This window comes from Chlamydotis macqueenii, chromosome 11 (assembly GCF_036417535.1).
Source record: "Chlamydotis macqueenii isolate bChlMac1 chromosome 11, bChlMac1.mat, whole genome shotgun sequence".
Classification (NCBI taxonomy): domain Eukaryota; kingdom Metazoa; phylum Chordata; class Aves; order Otidiformes; family Otididae; genus Chlamydotis; species Chlamydotis macqueenii.
The window spans coordinates 13265285-13291977 of NC_141566.1; the positions used below are offsets into that span (position 1 = coordinate 13265285).

Sequence of the window (26693 nt, forward strand, 5' to 3'; positions counted from 1 at the left end):
AAAGCTGAGAATAAAAAAAACTAAACACATAAGATTTTCCACCAATATTACATTTGATATTTACCATGTCATATGGCTGAATTAAAAAGGGACTGAGGGAATGTCACACCAGTGGTGGCAGGAGGAGCCTTTACAGCCCCAAGAGCTGCCCCAGGGGATTCTGCAGAGTCTTAAACCTCCACAGTATGCCTATAGCAAGTGTTGACTTTTTAATGCTAGTATTGAATGCTTTCAGTTATTTATCAATAAGGATGAAGCAAAATCCAAATTTCAATTCATTATTAACTCCATGCACAGTGGCAGGCAAACATGCCACATAATAATAAGGATCCCAAAATATACCTGCTGAGGAGGCTGAGAGATGCTCAACTGGTCTTTTTACAAAGGTGAATTTAGCCACTGGGGACACACTTATTAAAAAAAAAGAAAAGGTAAATTGGAATGATATCTAGACGTAGAAAGTATGAATAACTATGGTGTAATAATTCCAAGAAGTTAGGACAGTATGTGATGAGACTTAGTTTTATTCTGTTGTAATATTTCTGCATGTCTGAGCTGAAAGAGCAAGTTTATCATTGCAGGGAGTGGCAGAGTATCTACATCTTCTTGTGAGGTTCCCAAGTGCTCTTCCACTAAGGGAAAATAAAAAATAAGGATGCTAGTCTTACTGGCAGAAGGTAGACTAAGATCTCTTCTGTGTGCTTGTATTGCCTTGAAATGTCTGGAAAATAAATTAATGTCTTTCTGACTCAGTATGAGGGAAGGTACTGAGAGGAAAATTAATGCTATTTGGTTTTGGACAGAATGGTAGTGATTCATTATTATGACCCTGCAAAATATCATTACTTGAGCTTGTGTCTGAGAAAATCCATTTTCCTCTTGCTGCGGAAAAATTGAAATATTCTTTTTCACTTTGCAAGTAATTAAATAGTTATTTTCTGTGTTGGGATTAAAAACCAGTGGTAAAAAGCTCTGTTTGGGGAAGTTTCCCTAAGGTTTTATTAAGTGGTTTTTACACTGATTTACTTCCAGTACCTGCTGGGAAAAATCCCAGAATTTCTTGCAACACTGACGAGGAAATGTCAAATACTTCCTTAGAAAGAAAGTCCCTAATCAAAGTGCTAGTAATATGGTCCCCAGTTCAAGAGTGGCTCTGAAAAGTATTTACATATTTAAAATTAGACATAAGCACTTCTTTGGACTGTATCTTCAGTTATTTTTGAAGTGAGTGTCTGCAGAATAATCATTAGGGTTTTATTTTTCTTTTCCCACTGAAATTATTTTTGAAAACCTGCCTCTATGTTGATAGTGCATGTATTGCTTTCAAAAGACAGGAATATTTCCTGATGCTACCAAGTGACTAAAACAAATTGCGACTTTCTACAATTGCCACTTTTCAGAATGTACTTATACTGTAGGTTCCTCAGATGCCTGCAACCTCAACAGGTGACCAGAGGTGAGGACTTGGCATTGCTGTGTGCATCTCCACAGTGTGACAGGGGCATGTATTGGTGCAGCTGTAGAGTCCTGGTCCCCACATCATGCAGACTGGGATCCTCACTGTTGTGCTCTCCCACCTGGGCATGCAGTTTTATTTCTGGCCTTGAGGAAACAAGAGGGGACCAGATGTGCTGGTCTTGTCCTGAGCTTGAGTAGTAGGGACAAGCATAGGGTGTGTATCCAAGGATGGGATATCAAAAACACCCACAGGTTGGACAGTTTTGCTCTGAAGCATGTTCTTTATCCAGTCATAGAATAATTTAGGTTAGAAGGGACCTCTTGAAAGTCTCTAGTCCAACTCCATGCTCAGGGCAAGACTACCTTCAAAGTTAGATTGGGAGTCTGAGGGTAATCCCTAGCTGTATTTTGAGCATCTTCAAGGATGGAGATCCCACAGTCTCTTTGTGACCCACTTCCCCTGTCTGACCATCCTCAATGTGATTTCTTTTATGGTTTTTTTTTTCTCCTATTTTATACATTATTTCCTTAGATCTATTACTGCGACAGTTGCTTCTTTTGTTGTGCAGCTCTTGGAAGAGTCTCACTGTCTTCTCTATAATCACCAGCAGGTAGCTGTAGACAGCAAATACATCGTGGTTCAATGCCTTTTCTCTAGGCTGAAGCAAACTCAGGGCTGAACCAAACCCAGTATTTAATGTGCTTCAACCCCCATCACCTTGGTGGTCTTTGTTGGACTTGCTGCAGTCTCATACACCATTTAAAAATATATTTGCACAGAAATAGGGATGCAGCTTACTGCTGCTACAAAAAAAAAAAAGGAGAAAGATGAGTTGCAAGTGCCTAAAATACATAATTCTGTAAATATAAAAATATTATTTTATTCAGTCACTAAAACTAAACGGGCCCTTCCAAGGGTGTTATGAAAAGATGTATTTTAAAGCAACCTTCTGTTACAAATAAAAATAAAAAGGAATTTGGCAATGCATTAAAAAAATGAATTAGTAAAGATGCAAATAGCAATGAATACAGAGTTTAGAGTGAAGAATGAAGCCTTAAATCTGCCTTCTTGAGCCTAAACTGTGTATTCTATTGTATAATTTAAAATTATTTGCCATTTTGTAAAGGGCTTCATGGTGCTATAACAATTTATATCAGCTGACTATCTGGCTCAGATAATTGTGAACTATCTGCAACTGTTTTCCTGTCAAAAATTGCAGTACTTGCAGTTCAGTTTACTCAACTTCAGAATTATTTTTACCCTTGTGGGGATCTACCATCAAAGCCAAGGCTGAAGGAAAACTTTTTATTTAAAAATACGTTTGATCTTGAACAACTTGTTCGTTCCATCTGCTTATCAATGAAATGTGAATACGACTCAGAGAATTGAGTACTGCTGATAGTTTAGGAGGAAAAAATCTCTTTTGCTCACATACGACCTTTGTGCCTTTGACAAGCCATTGGATATTTCTTGGGTGTTTTGCGAGGAGGGAATTGCTGAAAGTCATCACTTTTGATCATTATGTACTCTTGTTTTATTCAGCAAGACTTACTGTGAATTAATGTATTATTCTCCTCTCTGAGTCTGCCTGAGACCCAGATTCTTTTTTTGGGCTAAATTGACAATACTTGATTTTTTACCCAATTTCAAATGCATATTGTTAACATCCAGGCTATGAGTCCCAGAGAGTTATTACATGATTTATGAGAGTGCAGGAGCTCTTCAGTCTGCCCAGGACAGGCAGGATCCTAGCTGGGGGCTGGGGAATGTCTTGAGTTCTCAGCAGGTGGCTGATTTTCTCCAGAAGAAAATATTCTGAGCTTTGAAGGGTAAACCAACTAAAGATTAATGCATTTAATTCAAAGGAAAAATTGATTATGTTTATTCCAATAAAGGTTGGTTTGGTTTGTTTGTTTTTTTCCTTTTAGCAAGAGTAATGGTGGTAAACACTCCCTAAGGCATGTGAACACCCCAGTGCCCCAGCAGTACAGACTCACGAACCACTGCAGCTTTTGTTTCCCTTTGACTTAACCTTCTGGAGTATCTGAAAACTTCAGCATAGCAAACTTTTGCTGTAAATAATTCATGTGTTCTTGATAGTTGGGATTGTTTAGTCTGGAGAAGAGGAGGTTCAGGGGAGATCTCATTGCACTCTATAGCTTCCTGAAGGCAGGTTGTGATGAGCAGGGGTTTGGCCTCTTCTCCCAGGCAACAAGCAGGACCCCAGGAAATGGCCACAAGTTGTACCAGAGGAGGTTTAGACTGGACGTGAGGAAAAACCTTTTCTCCCGAAGAGTGGTCAGGCACTGGAATGGCCTGCCCAGGGAGGTGGTGGAGTTGCCGTCCCTGGCAGTGTTCAAGAGGCGGCTTGATGAGGAGCTACAAGATATGGTTTAGTAGCTGTGGCAGCAATGGTAGTGGGAAGACGGTTGGACTAGATGATCTTATAGGTGCCATCCAACCATGTGATTCTATGATTCTATGATAGAAGAGAAACAAAAATGTTTTTCTAGATTCAGTTTATTGTAAACTGGACTTAAAGACTGAGGGAAAATAACATGACCAAAGAACTCCTTACTTACCTCTATCAAAAAGCAAAAGTGGCAGAACTTGGTTTTGCTGATGTTTAAATTATAATTTTAAGGACTGTTGGTAGTTGATTGAACTGGAATTAATGATTGACCACAAAATTCAGTATGTGTGCTTTGAAGTTAGCTGTTGGAAAAAATCTGTGGTAGGCACAGATTTTAATTTAAAATTATGGAGATATTTCTTAAATATATGCAGAATTTATGAATAAAACATGAATTACTTTTCTGGTACAGTGGTGTGCTTAGAAGACTGTAGCTGAAGGATTTAGTCATAAAGTTATACCTCATGGAGACAGTCAAAAAAGCTGATGATTTCAAGCCAGAATCCATGTTAAATAATAGAAAAGTATTAACAAAGCAATAGGATGGTTAATTCTGAAGGTGGAGCCCAATCTTGAGCATTGCTGTGGTAAAATTCCCATGTATCATTTTTCAAAATGAATATGTAAAATATTTCCTCTCTAGATTTTAAGGCAGTTGAGATAGGTTGAGGTTTTGGTTTGTGTTGTAGGGTTGTTTTCTGTTTGTTTCTTTTTTTAAACCATTACAGTCTTGGATAAAACCTGAAAACCCTCATTATCCTGATGTCCTCTCCAAGGTATTCCTGTCACTAGATAAACTGATGCTATTCTGGGATGCATAACAATAATTTTCCAGGCAGTGAAAACCAAAAATAAAACAATAACTAAAAGTAGTGTAGAAAAAAGGGGGTCAATGAGACTTGACAAGGACTCTAGTACAGAGTTTTTCACAGAAATGTGGTAGAATGAAGCCAGAAGCATTGGATCAGTCCCAAGAGTCACCTCTCTTCCATGTGATGTTGTTCTTTCTGTTTATGCCAAGGTAAGAGATGAAAGTCTATCACTCTTTATGCCAGACCTGATGATGGCTGAATTTAGGCAACTTCAAAACAAGCAGTGATGCTATTCTGGTCTGAGAGATTAGCTCTTCCTTCCTCCATTTCCCAGGTGCAGGGAACTAGTTGCACCCAAGGGTGGCTATTGGTTGCAGTGCAAATGAGGGCTGCCAGCTTCTTTCTGGCCACTATCAGGGAGAAGGTGACATACACAGCAGTGCCAACATCTTTGATCCATCTAAACCAGGAATTTAGGAGCTATTGGATAAGGCAGATCTCCAATGTCATCACTCTTCTTCTACAACATATGTACCAAATTATTTCAGGTATTGCATTTCCATAGTGCACCTGGAAAATGCTTGTTGGGGAAACCCACAAAAATTAAATTAGATGAGGTGATGTCGTAGTTCAGCCCCGATCGGGACCAGACTACGCAGTCTCTCTCTCACTCCCCCCACCCTCCAAGAGAACAGGGAGAGAAAATATAAGAAAAACGGCTCAAGGTTTGAGATAAGGACAGGGAGAAATCCTTAAAGTTACCGTCACGGGCAAAACAGACTCGACTTGGGGAAAACTATTCATTTATTACTACAAACAGCAGGATAATGAGACAGAGAACAAGATAATCTCCATCCACCCCTCCCTCTTCCCAAGCTTAACATTATCTCTACTACCTTCCTCCCCCGAGCGGCACAGAGGGGGAAGAGGGAATGGGGGTTGCAGTCAGTTCATCATACGTTGTTTTACGCCGCTGCTTCGTGGTCGGGGGAAGAACTCCTCACATTCCTCCCCTGCTCCAGCGTGGGGTCCCTCCCACGGGCCACAGTCCTTCGTGGAACTGCTCTGGTGTGGGTCATCTCTTCCACGGGTGCAGTCCCTCTAGAACAGCTGTCCCAGCGGGCCCTCCATGGGCCACAGCCTCCTTCAGGCATCCACCTCCCCCGGTACGGGGTCCTTCATGGGCTCCAAGTGGATCTCTGCTCCTCCGTGGACCTCCATGGGCTGCAGGGGGACAACCTGCTCCACCATGGTCGTCACCACAGGCTGCAGGGGAATCTTGGCCAGGAGCCGCATTACTCCTCCCCCTCCTTCTGAACTGACCTTGGCGTCTGCAGCCATTCCTCACAACAGGCTGGTAGATGTCTCTCAGGATCTTTTTTACATCTTATTCACTTCTCATCTCCTCTCCACTTCTTGCAGCCAGGCTGGGCCGAGTTGGGCCCAGTCGGCTGCCTGGCAAGAGGCCAGAGGGTGAGGCCTGCAAGGCCCATGAGGCCTGCGCCTCCCCCTCTGCGCCTCTGCCCCTGCTCAGCTTCTTCACATCTTCTCTTCTCTCTCTTCTTTTCTGTTTTCCCCTTCTTAAATACGTTATCGCAGAGGCGTTATCACGGGACATTCTGCTACCAATTGGCTCGGCCTTGGACAGCAGCAGGTCCGCCCTAGGCCTGGCCGAGTCCACTGAACAAAGGGGAGGAACTTCTAGCAGTTTCCTACAGAAGGTACCACCTTAGCCCCCCCCTCATTAACAAAACCACGACAGGTGATAAATTCGAACAGGATTTATTTGTAACAAACTGATAATAAATTCAAACTTAGCTCTATTTTTAACCAAAATTGCTTTAAGACTCCAGTATCATTAACAACCCACAGGTTTGAAATGTCACTCAGGAATTAATACTGCACTCAGGAATTCCAATGATCCAAAGTGTGCAATCTCTCACCTAACAAAGGGACAGCCCTCCACCTCGAGGGGCTCTCCACCTCAAGGGGTTTCCTTAGGCAGCATCCAAACCTAAGGGGAGAGTCCTTGACTGCAGCCCCACTGCTCCAAGGAGGACTGGTTTCAGCTCACTCTCCAGCGGGCTCAGTTGAATCTGAGTTGCAATCATATATGATCACATCAGTTCTCATTGGCTGAAGACTCCAGTTTACAACAGCCACATAGTTCTGGAAGCTTCCTAGCTTAGGGCAAGTGTACTTGCCACAACTCTTTTTTAGATGTCTTGTTTCCTTTTCTTTTCCTAGTTCTGTATTGGCACAAAAATAGTAATGGTTCTCTTCATGAGTCACTCCAAACAATAGATAGGTGAATGGACCAAGTATTGAAAGAAATAATAATTCTTTCTAATATTAAAGATGGAATTTGAGCTTGAGATTCATTTTTACCATTATAATCCTAATTAAAAAAAATAGTTTCTCAATATCATAACCTGGTTTTACTCTTGCATGTAGAACATGTACATTTTTAACTACTGAGAAGAATGTGGGGGGAGGATTATTGAGAAATCTGTTAGACTTTTGAGAAAATGTAATTTTCTTGCTGAGAAGTTACTGTGTACCAGACTTGCAGAACTTACTTTGCATAGTAAGCATTTTGCTCCAAGTCTGTCTCTGTGTGTTTGAAAACTGCTTGTTTAGAGCAAGCGAATGAATTTTGAAGTCTTCCTTTCTTACACCTTCCTGACAAAATTGATTTTTCTCCTGAGAATAACTTAATTCAAAGCAAATTGTATTTGGTGACTAGTGTAACTTTGGAACCCCATGCTTCAAAGTACATTAGTAGCCGAATGACATACATTTTATTTTTTAATAATAAAACTGATGAATAAGCAAGTGATAATTCTGCCTATTGACTTTTTTTTTTAGCTCCATGCTCTGATGCAACATCATTCATGGAAGAAAATGCTATTGCAAGTCATTTGTTAAATGCAAGAGAGAATTACCCTACTGACTATTTCAGAATTCAGTCCTCAGTAGTTATAAAATTGGACATTTTTAATTCAAAAATCTTATCTTGCAGTTAGGTTAGTTTGGGGTTTTTTGGAGGAGTTTTTTTAATTATCTAGAGTTGAGACATCTCCCTGTCCATGTTTCTTCAGCAACCCCAATTAGCACATGCCAGGAACATCAAGCTCATTCACATCTATGGCGAGAGTGGTGGTAGCATCACCTTCTCCAAGAGCTCAGACCTGAGAAGAAATAAGACCAAGGCTGGACATCCTGCTCTTTGACCATATCCTCACGTTTAGGCATGAACTTTCTGCTCCTTCTGCCAAAGTATTACTGTGTCATGATCAGGAGTGCCCAAGAGTCATGGAGACAAAGAGATTTTCTGGAGACCCAGAAATTCTTACTGGCTTTAATGGAGGTGGGTGTCCTGCACAGCAAAACTGAAGTGCCACAAACCTGCCTAGTGTCTCCTTCACTGTGGAAAGGTGATTTGGAAAAATGGTTAATTTTGTTCACAGCTTTAAAATAAAAGCTGTGTTTTGAAGAAAATGCTTTGAAATATTTTGAAACTTTCTAGAGATTCTTTTTTCAGACCAGCTAAGTTTGAAAAATAAATGATCCAGTGACTACTTGCTAATTCATCTGCATGTGCAGCTGCAGAATTATTTTTCTGTGCACATAGTGCAGAACTTCTTCCCAAATATGAGGTTTAGAGACACTTTGGGAGTAATTAACTATAATGCAGAAGCAAATCTGGGTTCATTGTACACACTGCTCATTTAAGAAATGTTTTTGTGCACGAAGCCCATTAGTAAGTTTCCAAAACCTCCATGAATGTTAAACATTTTATTATAAGACTCTGAGCGCTTCTTATTTTGCATAAAATCTAATGTAATCCCATGAATTACATTTAGCTTTTGATCCCTGGATAGCAAATTGCTGTGTCACATGTGTGCCACAGTGTATTCAAAGGCTAAAATCTGGCTTTTATTTAGTTATTTATTTAACAGTGATCGGACAGCTCCTTTTGTGTGGACTACGCAAAAAGTTGAGGGTATGCTCAATGTAAGTTGCATGCTATTGATTTTATTCTACTTACTGGTCAACTTCTATACAGTGGTATGGGGAGTTTGTTGTTCTAGTAACTGCTTTCCTTCAGTGCTTTTAGTCCTGTACGCAGTTGTTAGGATCTTGTCTCTGATGCAATGGAAATGCAAAGCAAAGCTGCTGTTTTCATTAGTTGTACAGGATTGACAGTCAAAACATTTTTTTCCCTGAGAATGTGATTTAGTCAGTGTTATAAATGAGTTGAGTCCCAAAACAGGATTCCAATTATAGTTTCCAATTTATTGAATAGAAACAAGCAAACAGCGCTGGGTGCACCGGGAGTCTCCGCTCCACCAAGACGCACACCCCTTAGTTCACAGTTACAGTATTGATAACCTCTCCCGGTCCCCCCATCGTGCCTGTCTCCTTTTTGGGGAGCTCACAATCTACACTCCATTGGTTACTCACACCGTTCGCGGCAGGTACTGATTGGCCAAGATCGTATCACTAGCCACTATACAGGTGTTAATTGGCTAAAAGTACAGAAGCGGCGGGTCCCATCTTTGGGGTTGTTTAGGTGCCCGTGGTCATCAGCCCCCAGCCCGCTTTTCTCGTCGTTTGTTCGCTCCATTGTCAAGTGTCTTTCTTATGCAAACAGCGCTGTTAAGCAGGTAAAATCCTTAATTATGTGAATCCTGCCAAACACATTTTTAATAACTTAAATAAACCTCCCAAAGACGTTTATAACTTTAAACAAAACTTATAGAACTAGGTACATATCTTCCTGTTTCCCCTGAGCCTGTGGCTACATAAGAACAAACAGGATAATCAAAGATTCCATATACAGAGAGGGTCACATCTCACCATGCAACCCTAGTATTGCTTCACATTAACACGAATCAGGTGAACATATCTCACAGTCAGGATGGAGAATACATGCCCTTAGCTTCAGTGGTTGTAGGCATGTGCCTGAAGTTAAGAGTATGTTTAATTTGCTGAATCAGGTCAATGCATGAGGCTAATGGACTCCTTCAGAGGCTGCAGTGTGATGCTTTCTGGTGTGTATTACATGGGCAGTCAGGGGACGTAATCTAACCTGCCCTCACTGTCAGCTAATTTGTGAAGAAGCATAAATCATGTGAGATACTCTGAGGAAATCCATCCTACCGACTGTGTGTGTGATGAGGATGCTGATACTTGCACGTGCTGGGCAGCAGGCTGGTGGGACTGGGCTTACTGGCCCAGCTTCCTGCTGGTGATCAGCACAGAAGCACAGTAGCACAAAACAGATGAAGAAGAGCAGGAATAACTGGTCAGCTTTTATGAGTTTGTCTTTTCTCTTCTCTTATCTCTTTGTTATCTGTTTGGAGAGATTGACAGCATAGCATCATATAATGTTACCCAATATATATTGCATCTTAGCCACCATTTATTTCCTAATAAAAAGCAAACTATAGTCTTCATTATTACAGAAGAGCTAGTCATTGACATCTGAGGGTTTTTACAACAACTGCACTTTATCTCAGAATATGCAAAATATATCCAAACAGTTCCATTTAAGGTGATGATTTACACTGTGCTTTGCCTGCTCTATCTGGAATGGTTGGAATTTCATGCAATTACTATTTTACACAGCAGCAGAGTATCTGTGAAGTGGCTATCAAGTGAAACATATTTTGCTCTTCAGATTTGCTTTTGCAGGTTTCACAAAACATTTAATTAGTGATAATCAGCTTTTAACCAGTCAGAGCACACTGATGTGATTCTCTCCCTCTCCCCCCTATAATTGTCTGTACCCATAAGATAAATTACTTGCAGTCTGGAGAGCATCCTAGCCAGCAGGAAGGGAGAGAATAAGAATGTCGTTTGTGTGGGAATAAAGAAGGTGTTGTATATGCTGTGATTTCAGTGAAGAATATACTTTTTCTTTCCTTTTCAGAATGGTGGACCTGGAAACCAGCTGGAGATTGCAAAGTCTCCTTTCCCTCGAGTTTGCTGGTCAGTGGTCATCTTCCACCATAGCCAAGGAAACTAGAAGAGCTCCACGCTAATTTCTGTAAGGTTTATTTCACTATGGAAGATCAAATTATTTTCTGGCTCAGGTTTTGTGAAGTTCGGCATCTGCCTTGGACCTGCAATTTGGAAAAGGGATCATCTCTGAGGCACGGTTAAGAGACAGAAAAATCAGTCCCAGACGATGAGCACTTTAAGTAGCACTGGAATATTACTCAGTTTAACAACAGTGTCTGTTACGCTGGATTTTAGTTTGCATGGTGGTCTGATGGCTTGGTCCTTAAGCAGCAATTTGACTCTGAATCAGAGTTTGCCTACATCTGATCCTCTTAATGCCTCTGAGAAGGGTGAAGTCTCTCGGATGTCCGTGAGGGAAAAGAACTGGCCGGCCCTCCTGATCTTGGTTGTCATCTTGCTGACCATTGGGGGAAACATATTGGTAATTATGGCTGTGTCCTTGGAGAAGAAGTTGCAGAATGCCACAAACTTCTTCCTGATGTCCTTAGCAGTGGCAGACATGCTGGTGGGTATCCTGGTCATGCCCGTGTCGCTCATTACAGTCCTGTACGGTAAGTGGCTTCCCTCCTTGTTTGACTACATGCTTTCACAGGGAATCCCCAGAGGCTGCAGCAATCTGCTTTGCCCAGTTTTTCATTCCTTGGTAGCTTGAGGAGTACCAGTGTGGACTTGACCATGGGTCTGTGCTGATGTTCACGCTCTGCTACGTGAAGACAATACTCTGCTGAGAGCAGAGCTTGTTTCCCTGCTGCTGGGAATGACCCAGGAATGGTGTTGGCATAGTTGTTTTTTATTGCCAAGGCCACCCAGAGAAACTGCAACAGTGAGTCAGTCCAAACTTTTGGTTGGACTGCCCCAAAATTAGCTAGGACACAAGAGCTTAGGGAAAAGCTGAGGAGTGTGTTTGTGACTGACCCAGTTCTAAGCCAGGTCAGAATCAGTCCTTGAGCTCCCACTGATATCAGTGGGATTTGAGCAATAATGTGGTTAAGAAAGGAGGTTTGCACTAGTGTATTTGGCATTCAGATAAAAGCCTTCACTCCTGGCATTCTTCCCGTGCCTCAGTTTCCCTGTCTCTAACTTGAGAAAATGCACTCAGTTTTATAATACTTTGAGATCTGCATGTATAGGTGTAAGCACTTATTGCTCTGCTACCATATTAGGGTCGGTGTGTTTGCGCTGGAGTGGGGCATTGCTCCTGCATTTGAGTGTAGAATCACTGTGAGCACTTCAAAGGAGTAAAACATCAAACACATCCAACTTTCTTATCTGTCTGAGACTCTGAGTCTGATTTTTTTCACTGTGGTGCTAGGACTCTCCATCCCTGGATATTACAAAGGAGTATTGCGTTCCCCTCTGTATCCCTGATCATCACGTTTGTATACTCACATATCAATATAATGTGTGTGTGTTTAATAGATAACACTTAATCTTTTTTGAAGTCTGTTTTCAGATTTTCTTTGAAAAGTATTTTAATATTGATATTTCTTGGAAACAAATAATGCTGTTTACTTACAGATTTTATTAGAAATTGGTTTACTGTCCTATAAAGTAAAATGTAGGAATATTTATGTGACTTCTTTCTTTGCCTAAATGATTAAGTTAGACAGAGATTCATTTCTAAAACACATTGATCAAGCATACGTAATTCCAAAGCTTATATAACTTGTCTACAGTGAGTTAAATCAATATATGATTTAGGTACAGACCTAGCCATTGAGATCTTATGCATAAAGCTTTTTATTTTGGGCTGTCAGAATAGTTCCGTCACTAAATCTTCCATGTATTACAACATATGTATTTTATTTTTAGCATTTTACTCCAGTTCCCTGGAGCTTGAAAGGGAGCATATAAATATTAAATGATTTGATTGACCTGCACTTGCATAAATTCTAGGTTACTCAGTGACTCTAAAAAGGTGAATTTATGGAAATGATCTTCCTACATACATACTTTCTGAGTCTTTGGAAACTAATGGAAATGGATTTTCTGTTCTGTCTAGAAAAGGATTACTTAAGGTCGTTTAAAGGTGTAAACCATGCTGCATATTTAGAGGCAAGTAAATATCATTGATCTGAAGAGGAATTGTAATTAGTCCTCTTTTGTACCAGAGCACAAGTATTAGCTGTTGATGGCCCAAACGCTTCTCAACAGGCATGGCAAACTTGTGGAAGTACTGTGAGAAATGAGAATACCTGCTGATATTTCAGGGGAGCCAGGAGGCCGCCGGAGCTGTGCTGGGTGCTAGCACTTCTCCCTTGGGCCAGCTTGGCAGCCCTTGCTGGGCTGGACCAAATCAGGTGTGTTGCCTTCAGGCTTTGTGAGGGGAGGAGGAAAAGCTCCATTTGGGGAAAATGAAGCCTCAGAGGGACTTGTGGACTGATTTCAATAGAACCCCTGTGAGATCACTTTTCTATATTATTTAAGCCACTATTTGTGGAAGCAAGCAGCCAGGGCTGTGCTACTCCAGCAGCAAGGGAAGAAGGCTGCCAGAGGGAGTAGAGAAAGTCTGTTCCCTCTCCCAAGTAATTATTTGCTAATTCATCCTGAAAATAAACATTTGGTTTGATACTTGGAAGATAAAGGGCATAGACTGCTTGAGTGTGTCTGAGAGGACCAAAGGAAAAAGACTGAGGCTTTGTTAAGGGTATTGTTCCTATTTAAATCCACCATAAGACGTAGATGCCCTTTTCTGGGCATCTAGAAAAATCATTTAGGATATGAGACTAATAGGGCTCATCAACAATCTCAGCATTTACTGGTTCATGTAAATAAAACATGGATGCAAGAGCACAGAGGAAAAGTAGGCCAAACCTGTCACTCATCACTACATACAACTTGGACCAAATACAGCTGTGTCTTCCTCGGCTTCACATGTGCTGGAGTCATCAGGTTTTTCAGAGTCCTACATCTTTTTCTAGCTTTGGCAGGGAGGGGAGGCAGGTATCTTGTATATTATACTCAGCTTGGTGGACCAGTTGTTGTGGCAACATGAGATGGCAGCTGGAAAGGTTCTTGGCAGAGTCGCAACATTAACAAATGCTGTGATTATAACTGACAGCCACCAGAGACCCATCACTTATTTCCAAGTCTGTTTTATCTGGTGTCATAAGTGGCATCTCTGCACCATTACACACACTGGCTTTGAGGAGAAAATCTGACCTCTTGTGTAACATGGGGTTTCTTGGCTTAGTTTCCTTCCTTCCCTTCCTCCGTTCTTGCAGGAAAAGATTGTTCCTACAAGCACTCTGGATGCCACAGTGGCCAGTAGGACACTGGACTTTATCTTGAGGTCAGGAAATCCAAACATATACAAATGCTTTAGTAGGTTACATGGTAGCACACAAACCAGTATCAGTGACTAAGGGGGCAAATATTCACATATCAGCAAAATTTCTCTAAGAGTAACAAGAGCTCATGGCCATGGACACATCAGGGAGGGCATTACTGCTTGGAGATGTAATTGTGAATGTTGAGTCATTTTTACTCTGTATATTTTACCTTGTGTGTTCTATATAGTCTACATAATATGACACTGGGCTGTTTCTAAAGCTGCTGTGTGCTGATTGGAGAAATGTGTGCAGCCCATCTCTTCCAGATTCATAGAAGGAAACCTTTAAAATTACATATAATAAATAGAAGAGCAATGAAGTTGCTTTTAAGTTTCCACATCAGCTCTCTCAGCCCCAATGATAAATTCTAGTTTGCAGAGTAGTTTCATTTCCTTGCTTTTCAACTAATGATGAAGTAGATTTCACTTCAAGCATAACCAGAAAATTGAGTAGACACCCTCCACAAAGACTTCTGGGTTTTAGTGGTTTTCTTTTCTTAATTAAAAGAAGGGAAAATCAAGTTGACAGTTAATTCAAGAATCTTATTACAAAGGAAAGGATGACAGGATGCATTATGCTGGATTTTTCAGTAATTAGTCAGCGCTCTGATATACTTATCAATTAGTCTTTTTTAAATGTCTTTGACTAATCGATGAGTTGCATTTGATAATTTAGAACATTTTCCATGGCATGCAATTCCTAAAGAACTAAATAAATCAGTATGCTAATTAAGCAAGTATTGGGGGGAGTAAATGAGAAATTAACACTGTGTTTAATTTCAATGAAGAAACTTTTGATTAATTAAAAATACTGGTGTGTTAGGGCATCAGGTATTCTGCATGTAACGGAGATTGTCTCCTCAGCTTGGAGCATTTTAGGGACGAGGAGTGGTGGGTTTGCATCATGTCTAGTGTTCATAGGCAAGAAAGAGAGGGCTGCTTTTTGTCTGCTAGGACAAGTGAAGGAATGCAAGAGAATTTCAACGGCTGATCTGAGCATAAATTACAGAAGGTATTAAACTTTCTTTGTTCTAATGAAATGGGTTCACAGCTGCTAATAAGTTGCCAGAGTGTGGCCAACAAGGGGCCAGGACACTCATCTGCTATTCCAGGTGCCCAGGCTTCTCTCTTCTCTCTGAGTTTCAAATAAACACTGTAATGGTGGCAGCCCGATGCAGCTTCCAGGAAGGCTGGTATTAGATTCAGCATCCATTAGCCCCAACTGCTGAAGTAGCTTTACATCCATATTATTGTTATTATTGATAATTATTGTAATTATTTTGTGGTGATGGAGATGTGCTAAGCACTTGCGGCAGACTTCACTGTTTATTCCCCCTGCAGAGGGAAAGGGGGAGTAGAAAGAGCTGTCAGTCAAACAGCTTGTTCTGCACTCTTATTTCACCCAACTCTGCTTTGCCTTTCTAGGGTGGCACTTGCTATCAGCAGTGAACATCTTGCAGAGAGATCTGATCAGGCAAGACAAGGACAAAGTCCTGCTGAAGAAGTTTATGGGTGCAGTTGATAGCTGAAAGGCCAGACACCAGGTGCCACAGGTGTTTTATGATGCAGATCTCCTCAGCAGTGCCAAGGCATGCTGCACACCTTGATGATGCTGGGTATTTTCTGAAGCTGCAGCAAGGACCCATGTGCTTTTTCAACAGATGAGACCACCTGCTCTGTCTTTATTTATTTATTTATTTATTTTCCCTTGCTCTTTTCTAGTAATGACTCAAGGTACAGGTTAGTATTTACTGCTGCCAGCCAGCTACAGGCACCTGCACCCGAATAGGGTGTGGGAAGGATACAAGGAGTTAAACACAGTTGTTGTTTTCGCCCGTCATTATGAAAAAAAAAAGGAAGTGTTGTGGTTTTGTTTAGTGAGGGGGGGCCTAAGGTGTTAGCTTCTGTAGGAAACTGCTAGAAGTTTCCCCTTTGTTCAGTGGACTCGGCCAGGCCTAGGGCGGACCCACTGCTGTCCAAGGCCGAGCCGATTGGTAGCAGAATGTCCTGTGATAATGCCTCTGCGATAAGGTATTTAAGAAGGGGAAAACAGAAAAAAAAAAAAAAAAAGAGAGAAGATGTGAAGAAGCTGAGCAGGGGCAGAGGCGCAGAGGGGGAGGTGCAGGCCTCATGGGCCTTGCAGGCCTCACCCTCTGGCCTCTCGCCAGGTGGCCGACTGGGCCCGACTCGGCCTGGCCCGGCTGCAAGAAGTGGAGAGGAGATGAGCTGGATGATATGAAGAGATTCTGAGAGGTGTCTGCCAGCCTGTTGTGAAGAACTTTTCTTGTGAGAGGAACAGCTGCAGATGCCAAGGTCAGTTTTGAAGGAGAGGGAGGAGTAATGCTGCTCCTGGCCAAGATTCCCCTGCAGCCTGTGGTGACGACCATGGTGGAGCAGGTTGTCCCCCTGCAGCCCATGGAGGTCCACGGAGGAGCAGAGATCCACTTGGAGCCCATGAAGGACCCCACACCGGGGCAGGTGGATGCCTGAAGGCAGCTGTGGCCCGTGGAGGGCCTGCTGGGACAGCTGTTCTGGAGAGACTGCACCCATGGAAGAGATGACCCACACCAGAGCAGTTCCATGAAGGACTGTGGCGTAGGGGTGGGACCCCACAACAGAGCAGGGGAGGAATGTGAGGAGTTCTTCCCCTGAGGAGGAAGCAGTGGCGTGAAACAACGCGTGATGAACTGACCGCAACCCCCATTCCCTCTTCCTCCCTGTGCCGCTTGCAGGGGGAAGGCAGTAGAGATAATGTTAAGCCTGGGAAGAGGGAGGGATAGGGAGGTTATCTTGTTCTCTGTCTCATTATCTTGCTGTTCTTAGTAATAAATGAATAGTTTTCCCCAAGTTGAGTCTGTTTTGCCCATAATGGTAACATTAGGGATTTTCTCCCTGTCCTTATCTCAAACCTTGAGCTGTTTTTCTTATGTTATCTCCCCCTATTCTCTCGGAGGGTGGGGGGAGTGAGAGAGAGACTGCATAGTCTGGTCCCGATCAGGGCTGAACTACGACAGGAAGAAAAAGATGAAATAAGAAGTGATGTTTCTTATACTGGAGTTTCCTTAACTCTTTTAGTGTATTCATGGTTGTTAATCAAATTACTACAGTTGTGTGTATGTGTGACTGTCAGTCCACCTGGATTAATTAAGTCTTCCCCTTCTGACAAACTCCTGGCTTAGTTTTTAGCTAATTATTATCTGATCTAGTCATTGGATGTAGTGAACGGGTGAGATCACCCTCCATTATTTTAATGTAACAAGTTGTTCTTAAAATCCATCAATGGTGTGGAAAAATGGCAAACCCCAAATTCATGAACTGGCAGTGGACATTTTGTCCGTGACCTGTGACCCATCTCACTGCTTTGGCATTGTCCTCCCTGTGCCACATTACCCCAGGTGCCTCCCTGTGCCATGGCAACCGGTTCTGGGCTGTTGGATATGCATTTGCACACCGCAGGGAGGACCACGGGGGTCCCTTTCCTCTCCCAGCTGGTGTAACTGTCTGTGTCACTGCCAGTAGTAACTTCTGCTCCGTGCTCAGCTCTGCTGGCGATGGTGTCAGCTGAAATTTTTAACTATCCTAGGATTTTCGAGCCCTCCCAGCCTGGCTGATGAGCAGTGTGGTGCCCTGAGCCAGGGCTGGTGGTGTGGCAATGGAGAGCAGAAACACTGTGTCAAGAAAAGCAGTGAAAACAAGCACAGTGTCACCAAGGTTTCATCCCCAGAGAGTACTGACAGTATGTCCCAGAACAGTGGAAACTCGAGGAGCTCTTTTAAAATGAATATTTATCAGGTTTAGCATTTGGGCCCTCCTAGGGCTACACAGATACTTACTAATTGCTTCTCAATACTGTAGTGAGGCTTTAAATATTTATATGATTGATATTAAGTATTAACATGATTACTGTCAGGAGAAAGGTGAAATCTCACCTTGTTAAAATAATGCCCTAACAAATGATGCCAGAGGTACAACATCTTCACTCCAAAGGAGTCGGTATTGAGCAGTCCCAGGCTCCCATATGTGTTTGTTGCCTCTGATCAGTGAGCTGGGATGGTGGGAAAGAGCAGAGGGAAAACAAGTTTTTTATGGCTTATGACCAGGATCCTCAGAGAGCAGCAGGAAGAGAAAGCAAAGCCAGAGACTCGCGGAAGAGCAGTGAAGACAAGGGAAATGCCTGCAGCATAACCTTGGGGGTGAGGGTAAAAGCTGTGGGCTGCCAGCCCAGCCACGGTGTGAGCCAGTGCCAGCTGAGCCTCCACCAGCCTTATAAACATCCACCTCTGCCCTGAGAAAACTGAATTTTGGCAGCAGTTCAGTTATATTTATAAGGAAATTATTTTTAGGTATGTGGATAGGCCTTAGCTCTCTGACACCCAGAGGCAAGTGCTGCTGTTCAGTGTGTGTTCTGCCCCATGACGTCTCGTGCAGGTGATGATCAGGAAGCAGAATCTGCTCTGCCTTGGGCAGGGGTGCTCTGAAGATACTCCAGGAGCTGTGGGGACAGCTGCAGGTATGGGAGGAGGTGCTGATGAAATGCACTTCCTTTCAGAAAAGACAACAATGAAAGGAGAGTGAGAATTAATTAAAATCTCTGAAAAAAACCCAAACTGCGTAGTTATAGGTTCCCTAAGCCTACCACCAGTTGGAATGAAAATAAGAAAGGAAATAGCAAAATATAAATGGTTGCTGTTATCTAAAATATAGACTAAGGTCTTCATGAATCAAAAATCCTGGAGAGTGAGTCTGGAGTATAACTGCCAGACCAGATCAGACCAGATGTCCAACTAGATTAATATTTTGTCTCTGACGGGGGCCTGAGAAAAGCGATGAATTTTCCTGTACCAGACTGTTACAGAAAAGCCTTCTCAAGGGGGGCATTTCCTCCTAGACTATATTGCCTGGCGTTTGAGTTGTGCCCTGTATTATGAGAATTATATTCCTGTTATCTGTGTGTCTCAAGGTTTTGTTTAGCACTTTGTGATATCATATTCAGGTACCTAGAAACAGTCGGTCATTTTAAAAATCCTGCCAAGTCTTGCCCTTAGCTGCATCTTGACTACACCAAGTTCCAGACGGCAGTTGCATTGTTTTTAGAAATTATTTTTCATGGATGTTAATTTTAAATGCATGACCTTTCTGTTTGTACTGAGTAACTGCTACCTTTTATTCTTCTGCTAGTGTGTGAGTGAATGGAAACACCTAGGCTGCTTGCACTATCTACTATGTCATAAACTCAGAGATGGGGCCTTTTTTGGTCTCCAATGACACCTTGTACCTGAGATATGTGCAATGAAATTTATATCCAATAGCATGTATTAGTTTATTTTGCCATGAGTAAAATCCATTATCTGCTATGTTACGTGCTCATCCAGCAGCATTTATTCTCTTTTGAAGGCCCCACAGCTTTCTTGTAGCCTGGGCTAAACTAAATAATTCTGTGAAATCTAAAAACATGCTACCTTATTGTTCGCACTCTTTCCTGTTTATTAAATACATAGAAAACTTTAATTCAGATATTGAGTATCCTACTACTGAATTTTCTCCACGTGAACAACTGCCTGTTTACCTAATGTGTCAAAAGGGATTAAGTTGTGGCATTTCTGTGTTGTTGTGGGGAAAGAAAGCTCTGTATGATGTGCCCTGAATCCATGTAAAAGCTTCTCTTCTGCTACGCAAGTTTTAAATTGTGCTCAGAGTGAGAGATGGAGGGAAATATTAAATGGTCTCTTAGATACTCTCTGTATTTTGTTGAATACATGACTCTGGTTGTAAAAATATTTTGAGGCAGCTAAATGTTGACTTGCAGGATTTTCCAGAGCCCCTGCAAATATTGCACCCTATGACGATGCTCTACTTGATCATGTTTGGAAATCGCATTAGGACCCTACGTAGCTTTAGGTTGCATTGGTGGAAAATTGATGGCTTCTGGTCAAGTGAGAGCTAAAGGCTGAAGAGCTGAAATCAGCACAGGAGCTCAGGACTGGAGAGGGTGAAATACCTGGCAAGAGGAGGGAGTGATGCTACATGCCCTTTCTCAGCAGTGATTAAATTTGGCTACTTGAATTAGCATCAGCCTCTTCCAAAACATTTTGGGTAGGAGCCTTTAGCTTTTAATTGTTATATTGAAAGCTGGCTTTGCTCCATACACATAAATTTCCTCTTGATTTCATTTCTGATCTAATCTGAGATAATCCATACCTTTTTTTGGTTGTTTTTTTTTAAAATCTTATTTATTTTATTTTTTGGTTAAATATTTAATGTTGGACTTTGCACAATAAAGACTGGAAGCCAGACTAGTGGGGAGAGTATCATCATCTGAGCAGTGCAAAGCACTTTGCAATAAAGACCATAGTGCTCCATAGTACTTCAGAGTCACCTTCTTGCTACTTCTATTAAGACAGAATTGTTTTAAAAAATTGTTACAGGAATTAAACTTATTCTAGCCTTTTGTTATTCTTTCTCATTATTTTGACGTGTCTTTTTATTGATGTCTTGTCTGAAAATCTCCTCAAGGTTTTTGTAGTCTTTTGTTATGAGAGATGAGAAATCAATTTTGGTATTTGCAGAATGGCACCAATATGAGCTGATCAGTCATTTGGAATTTTTTTTCTAAATGATGAAATCCCATTTGTTCATCTGAGGAGCAGCCCCATCCCAAGGACTTTCTCAACAGGCAGGTTGTGTATGGCTCTAGTGCAATATTCTCCATTGAGATATAATATTTTATATGAAATTAGCATGTATGCCTTTTCTTTCTTTCTATGTCTTTAATTTTCTCCATTAATTTCATAGAACAAAAAAAAACTGATGGGAAAAGTGCAACGAAATAACATGTTACCGATAACATCTATACTGGTTGTTCCTATTGTCTGTGAACTTTCATTTGACTAAAGTGGATTCTTCATACACTCGTCTCTAAGCCCCCTTGAAGTTTTAGTCCTTATTAGATTGAGAAAGAGAGAGATTAAAAATGAGCAGCCCATAGAAAAGGAGAAGGATCATCTCTACCTCTTCCATTATGGGCTGCTGCCGTGCTGTGGAAAACAAGACACAGAGCACTGATGGTGAGGTTCTGGTCTAGGAAGGAGACAGTGAAAAGTTTTCTGGTCAAGCTTATACCTGGGCTTGCTTTGTGTTGAGTTTTTGCTTTTGAGACAATGCATGGATTTTGATTTCAAGGCTTGCAAGCAAGGGAACAATCCATAAATAAATTGTATAAAGTCAAGGAAGCAAGTCAGGGAAGTCTCTGCAGCCTGCTGACTGTTGTCAATTAGGAGGTTTATTTTAATTATGCTAAAGGATTACTTTGAGTTGAATTTGACTTCTGAATGGTGTCTCAACTTAAAGTTGGGAAGAGCAAGTAGTACTAGAGTGCCCTTAGCTCCTCTGGAAGGTAGTTTTGCATCACTTCTAAGATCTGCAGGATCTGTCTCCTAGTAGACTAAATTATAATAGTCTTCAGCATTTGACCTGCCATCACTTCTTTGGACAGATGGTAATGTCCTTTATCAGTAACTGAGCTGTTTTTTCTGTGTGTGCTGCAGCTGCATGGACAGATTTAGAAAGCTTGTCACTTCTAATATAATAGAAACTGGCTCAATAAACATTCAGCTTTTAGTAAATCTTTGGCTTGAATTGTAAATTCCTCCTAAAAAATGCAGTGGGACTGACTGTAAATGGAAACTCTTTTCTCTCCCTCAGGACAAATTTGTCCCTTCCTTAGCAGGCCTCTGTGCAGCAACAGCAGCTGGTAAATTTGCAGCATTATCATGGCAAGCAGAATGTGACAGCTAGGGATTTATTTCAGAATATTGGGAGGGAGTGAAGCAGGCAGGGCTTGCTGGTAGTGCACCCCAGGTATCATCTGAATTGTGTCCTTGGAGATCCTGTGCCCCACAAGAAAGGATTGCAGCCAGCTCCTTGTGTCAGTGATTCCCGCTGTGTCTGTTTGGCAGGATGATTTGAGTCTTTCCTCCAACCCGTGTAAGAGCGTGCAGGCACACCAAACCACAGCCCAGGCCTTGGTCTTTGCTGTGTGCAATGTGTAGGGGCCAAAGTCAGAGCAAGTATTGTGAGGCAACCATGCATAAGTGTAACCAACTGTGTCTATCACCCAGCCTCCAAGATATTTTGATAGCCATCTTACCTGCGCTGCCATCTGTTACCTGAGGCAGGACAAGTGAACTGGGTGTTAATAAATGGCTATAATTAATGCACAAGTGTCCCTCCTGGCCTCTTGGCAAAGCTTCATTAACTTTGGTTACAGACGTGAAGGTCACATTCCACAAGGTACTGCTCTGCACTTTCCTTCTGAAAATGAATGCTGTTATTCTTCATTCTGTCATTCTTCGCTCCAGAAGTGAATGCTTTACTTAGTGAAGCTCCCTCTCTCCTGTAGCTGCTCTGCTGTAGCTTGTGGGAGCCTGGGCTCTGTTGTGCTACACACCACTTATAGAATCATAGAATGGTTAGGGTTGGAAGGGACCTCCAAAGGTCATCTAGTCCAACCCCCCTGCAAGGAGCAGGGACATCTCCAACTAGATCAGGTTGCTCAGAGCCTCATCCAAACTGGCCTTGAACGTTTCCAGGGATGGGGCTTCCACCACCTCTCTGGGCAACCTGTGCCAGTGTTCTACAACTTGCATTCTAAAAAATTTTTTCCTAATATCCAATCTAAATCTATCTCACTCTATTTTAAAACCATTACCCCTAGTCCTGTCGCAACAGGCCCTACTAAACAGCCTCTCCCTATCTTTCTTGTAGGCCCCCTTGAGGTATTGGAAGGCCTCTGTAAGGTCTCCCCGGAGCCTCCTCTTCTCCAGGCTGAGCAGCCCCAACTCTCTCAGCCTGTCCTCATAGGAGAGGTGCTCCAGCCCTTTTATCATCTTCATGGCCCTCCTCTGGACCTTCTCCAACTGGTCCATGTCCTTCTTATGTTGGGGGCTCCAGAACTGGACACAGTACTCCAGGTGGGGTCTCACCAGGGCTGAGTAGAGGGGCAGAATGACCTCCCTCGACCTGCTGGCCACACTCCTCTTGATGCAGCCCAGAATGAGGTTGGCCTTCTGGGCTGCAAGGCTGCATTGCTGGCTCATGTTGAGCTTCTCATCCACCAGCACTCCCAAGACCCTCTCCTCGGGGCTGCTCTCAATCCATTCTCTGCCCAGCCTGTATTTGTGCCTGGGATTGCCACGACCCATTTGCATGACCTTGCACTTGGCCTGGTTGAACTTCATGAGGTTTGCCTGGGCCCACCTTTCCAGCCTGTCAAGGTCCCTCTGGATGGCATCCCTCCCTTCCACTTGATGCCTCACGTTGCAGAAAAGCGGAGAGCAAGGGCATCTCTCCAGCTCCAGAGACACATCCAGAGACACATCTGCTCCAGAGACACATAGCATCCTGAGCGAGTGTGTTATGGCAAATAAAACTGCTCAGAGTGCTTTTGTCTAATTACATTTTTGATTAAAATATGGTGCATTGCCAAAACTGAATACACTATAGAAGTGTATCCATGTCTACAGTGCTTCTCCTGAGAAACTGGAAGAGGAATTGGATTTTTCTCGTTGCTGGTGAAGTATTTTTGCAGCATGTGGGAGTCCAAGTCCCCATTCTGCAAGTTTCATGATGATCTGTTGTGCAAAAATTAAAAATTTAGCCAGTAACATAATAATCACTAGGGCATATTGAACTATATTTCAAGCTATACAGTGGAAATTTTGTCTTGAAAATGTGTATTTTTTAACATAACTCTATTCTTGCAAAAATCTTCAAAAGTTCTCATGTTTATTCTAATGCTGAATGAAAACAAATTTCCAACCCTGCAACACTGCCGAGAAACTCAAATGCCACCTTTCAGCACTCGAATAGCAAAAGCTACTTCAGCGCTGTGAAGCTTTGAGGTTCAGTCTGGAGTTTGCAAGTGTGTGCTGTGAACTGGGCAGCTCTCTGGAGCCTGAGGGAAATAGGACCCAGTTTCTGTGGTCAGCAAGCACCTTCCTCCAAGGAAGGAGCTCAGCATGTCCGTCTCTGACAGCGAGGAGGACAGCTGTGCCTGAGCTCCCAGGATGCTCACATATTAGTTGTTCCCTGCAAGCTTTTTGCCCATCACTTCAGAATTGCTTGGGTCCACTTGCATGTGAGAAGTCTTGTCTTTTTTTTTTTTTTTTTTTTTTTTCTGGTACAGCAGAGCACCCCTTGCCTTAGGTCTCTATTCTTGTTTCCCATACTGCTGAGCTCTGGATGATGTCGCAAAGGGTTTGCTGTTGCAAAGAGGATTTTCCCTGGAGTAAATCAACATCAGACTTAAGAGAGTTTGAATGGCACCTTTCTTACCTGCAGTTTTCTGTGAGGTCCTTATGACTAATTTAAGCTCTGCTATAATCCACATTGTGGAGCATCAGTTTATAGTACTCTGAAGACCAATTTCTGCTGTCGGATACAGAGGCAGAACTGTTACTATGTAATTTTTTACCACCTGCCTTTTCCTTGTTATTTCTTCACTCTGCATTGCCTGTGTATCATCTAGCTCTGGCTTCAGCCTGCTTCTCAGTGTAGGCAGAGGTATTCTTTATTAGCCTCCTGGTGTTCATTCCCATTGACAAGAAGTTTTTGTCCATATGCCATCTTTAGAAAAAAAAACACCAGAGAACAATAAACATTTCACATTTGTAAACATGCTTTTTTGCTCCTCCTAACCTCTTGCTGTTTAAGCAGCCAGCTACTTTGCCTACTGTGGGTTGATGGAGTCTTTAGCCTGCGATCTGCCAGAGATGATGTTTTTGCACACGGAGCTCAGGTTGCTCAATCCAGCACAGATTAACACAGCACAAAAACTTCCAACAGCTTCTGTTTAATTAAACACACCACCCCCCCCCCCACCCCCGAGAGGTCGAGGGGATCACAGAGACCCTGGGTATGCCCTCAAGAGCAGAGTGCACATCAGCAGGTCAGGGGGCTATGCCTGTGTCCCAGCCTGGCAGTGATGGGTGTCAGGTGCAAGTGAGACACACACGCACCATTTGATAGTCTCAGTACGTTACAGCACTGCCAGGCTGAGAGCTAATCCTGGCCTTTTTCAGGAAAATGTGCTTGTGGCCTCAATTTTTCATAGATTGTGAGGGATGCTGCAGAAACTCATAATTTGCCCTGTGAGTTTGACAGGTTTTTTTGCATATGGAGCCTCTTGTAGAAAGGCCTGAAAAAAAATCAGTTGTACTAATCTGGAAAATGCTGCATGGAAGCATGAATCCATATTTCTAAGATTAAAGGTGACCCATCTTGTAGAAAAGATAAGTCTTTTCCTTTTTTTTTTCCTTTTTGTCCAAAATGTAGGAAAAAAAAAAAGGAATGCCAAAGAACACCCTAGATCTTGTTTGTTAAATGTGTTACTGCCTCCTTTGCTTTGATCAGCAGCAGCAGGCTGCAGGTAGGTAACGTGTGACTTTTTTTTTTTTTTTTCCCCTGTGCTTACAGGTGGACCTAGGGAATATTTTCCTACAAAATGCACCAGGGAAGATCCTGATCATGCAAAAGTCACTGGGAACACTGGCAGCAAGTTCAGAGAGGCCAGGGCTTTTGCCAGAGCACTTCTCTGCCTCCTCCAACTCTCTTTACACTTCTCCTATTTCGTCATGACTGTAGCTTATGGCATGACTACAGCAGCATCCCTTGTCTAGAAGGGTCCCAGATGTTTTGCTGCCCTCCTCTGAGTCTAAGTTCTGCTGCTGCAATGTAGCTTTGTGGCATTGCTGTTTATTAGGTTTCAGCACCATCACATAAAGCACGAGCCACTCTCCTGTTAAAGCTTTATGGTACATATAAGTAAGAGGAATGAGCTGGCATTTGTCCAAGTAAGATGACCTAATGCTACATGGTGTGAAACATTCAGGTTGGTGCTGAAATGTGCTCACAGCCTGTGCAAGGCCTGATCCTAAAGTGTATTTCAGTGGGCATTCAGTTGCTTAATGTGGTTTGGGATGAAAAGCTTCTTGTGATTGCCTTTACCTTGGCTTTGTGTGGCCGGTTCTCCCTAAGGTGCTTCTCTTTTGCTCTGTTTCCTGCTGGAAAAGGAGTGAACTCCACTCTTCTGGCTTGGCTGAGACTGTTGAGAGGTTTTTGTTGATTTCATTGGTTGTGGTTAAAAAATAAAAATTTCAATAAGGTAGAGGAAGGAAATTCACCTTAGAGAAAGAAATAATATTTTGCTGAGCATCATCATACAAATAGGAAAACGAAATCACAAAGAGATTCCAAGGAGAGTTTCCTGATCCCACAGGAATACAGGAGTGACAGGACTTTCTGACTTGCTGTGACCTGTGGTTTGCTACCAAGTATTAGTAAGACATTGAACTACTGCAGTTGTATCTTTCATCTTCCAGAGCGTTTCCTTTCAGGCCTGCCTGCTGTTGGGATGCCAAAGCCAGAATCTGTATGTGTCAGTGTGTAGCAGCACAAACCCATGACAAATCTCTGAGCACCTTACTACAAAATCAAGAATTCATCTCTTTGCCAACCTCAACTTTCTTGCAAGAAGCAGTTTTTAAATAGAAAATCCTAACGCTGCAGTGTGAAAAAAAGCAGAGCCTCCATGTATCTTTGTAGTTCGTAAGAAGTAAATGTGCTTTGCAACTTTCCTTCAGAAGTCTGTAA

General features: G+C 42.4%; 1 protein-coding gene across 1 annotated transcript in view; it reads left to right on the forward strand.

The window, feature by feature from the left end:
- HTR2C (5-hydroxytryptamine receptor 2C) overlaps window positions 1–26693 on the forward strand; it is a 281417-nt gene that overhangs the window by 221117 nt on the left and 33607 nt on the right. Inside the window, exon 2 of the mRNA XM_086756328.1 lies at window positions 10623–11265. Coding sequence (XP_086612454.1) covers window positions 10881–11265 — 385 coding nt within the window. The 5' untranslated portion in view covers window positions 10623–10880. The remainder of the gene's footprint in view (window positions 1–10622; window positions 11266–26693) is intronic.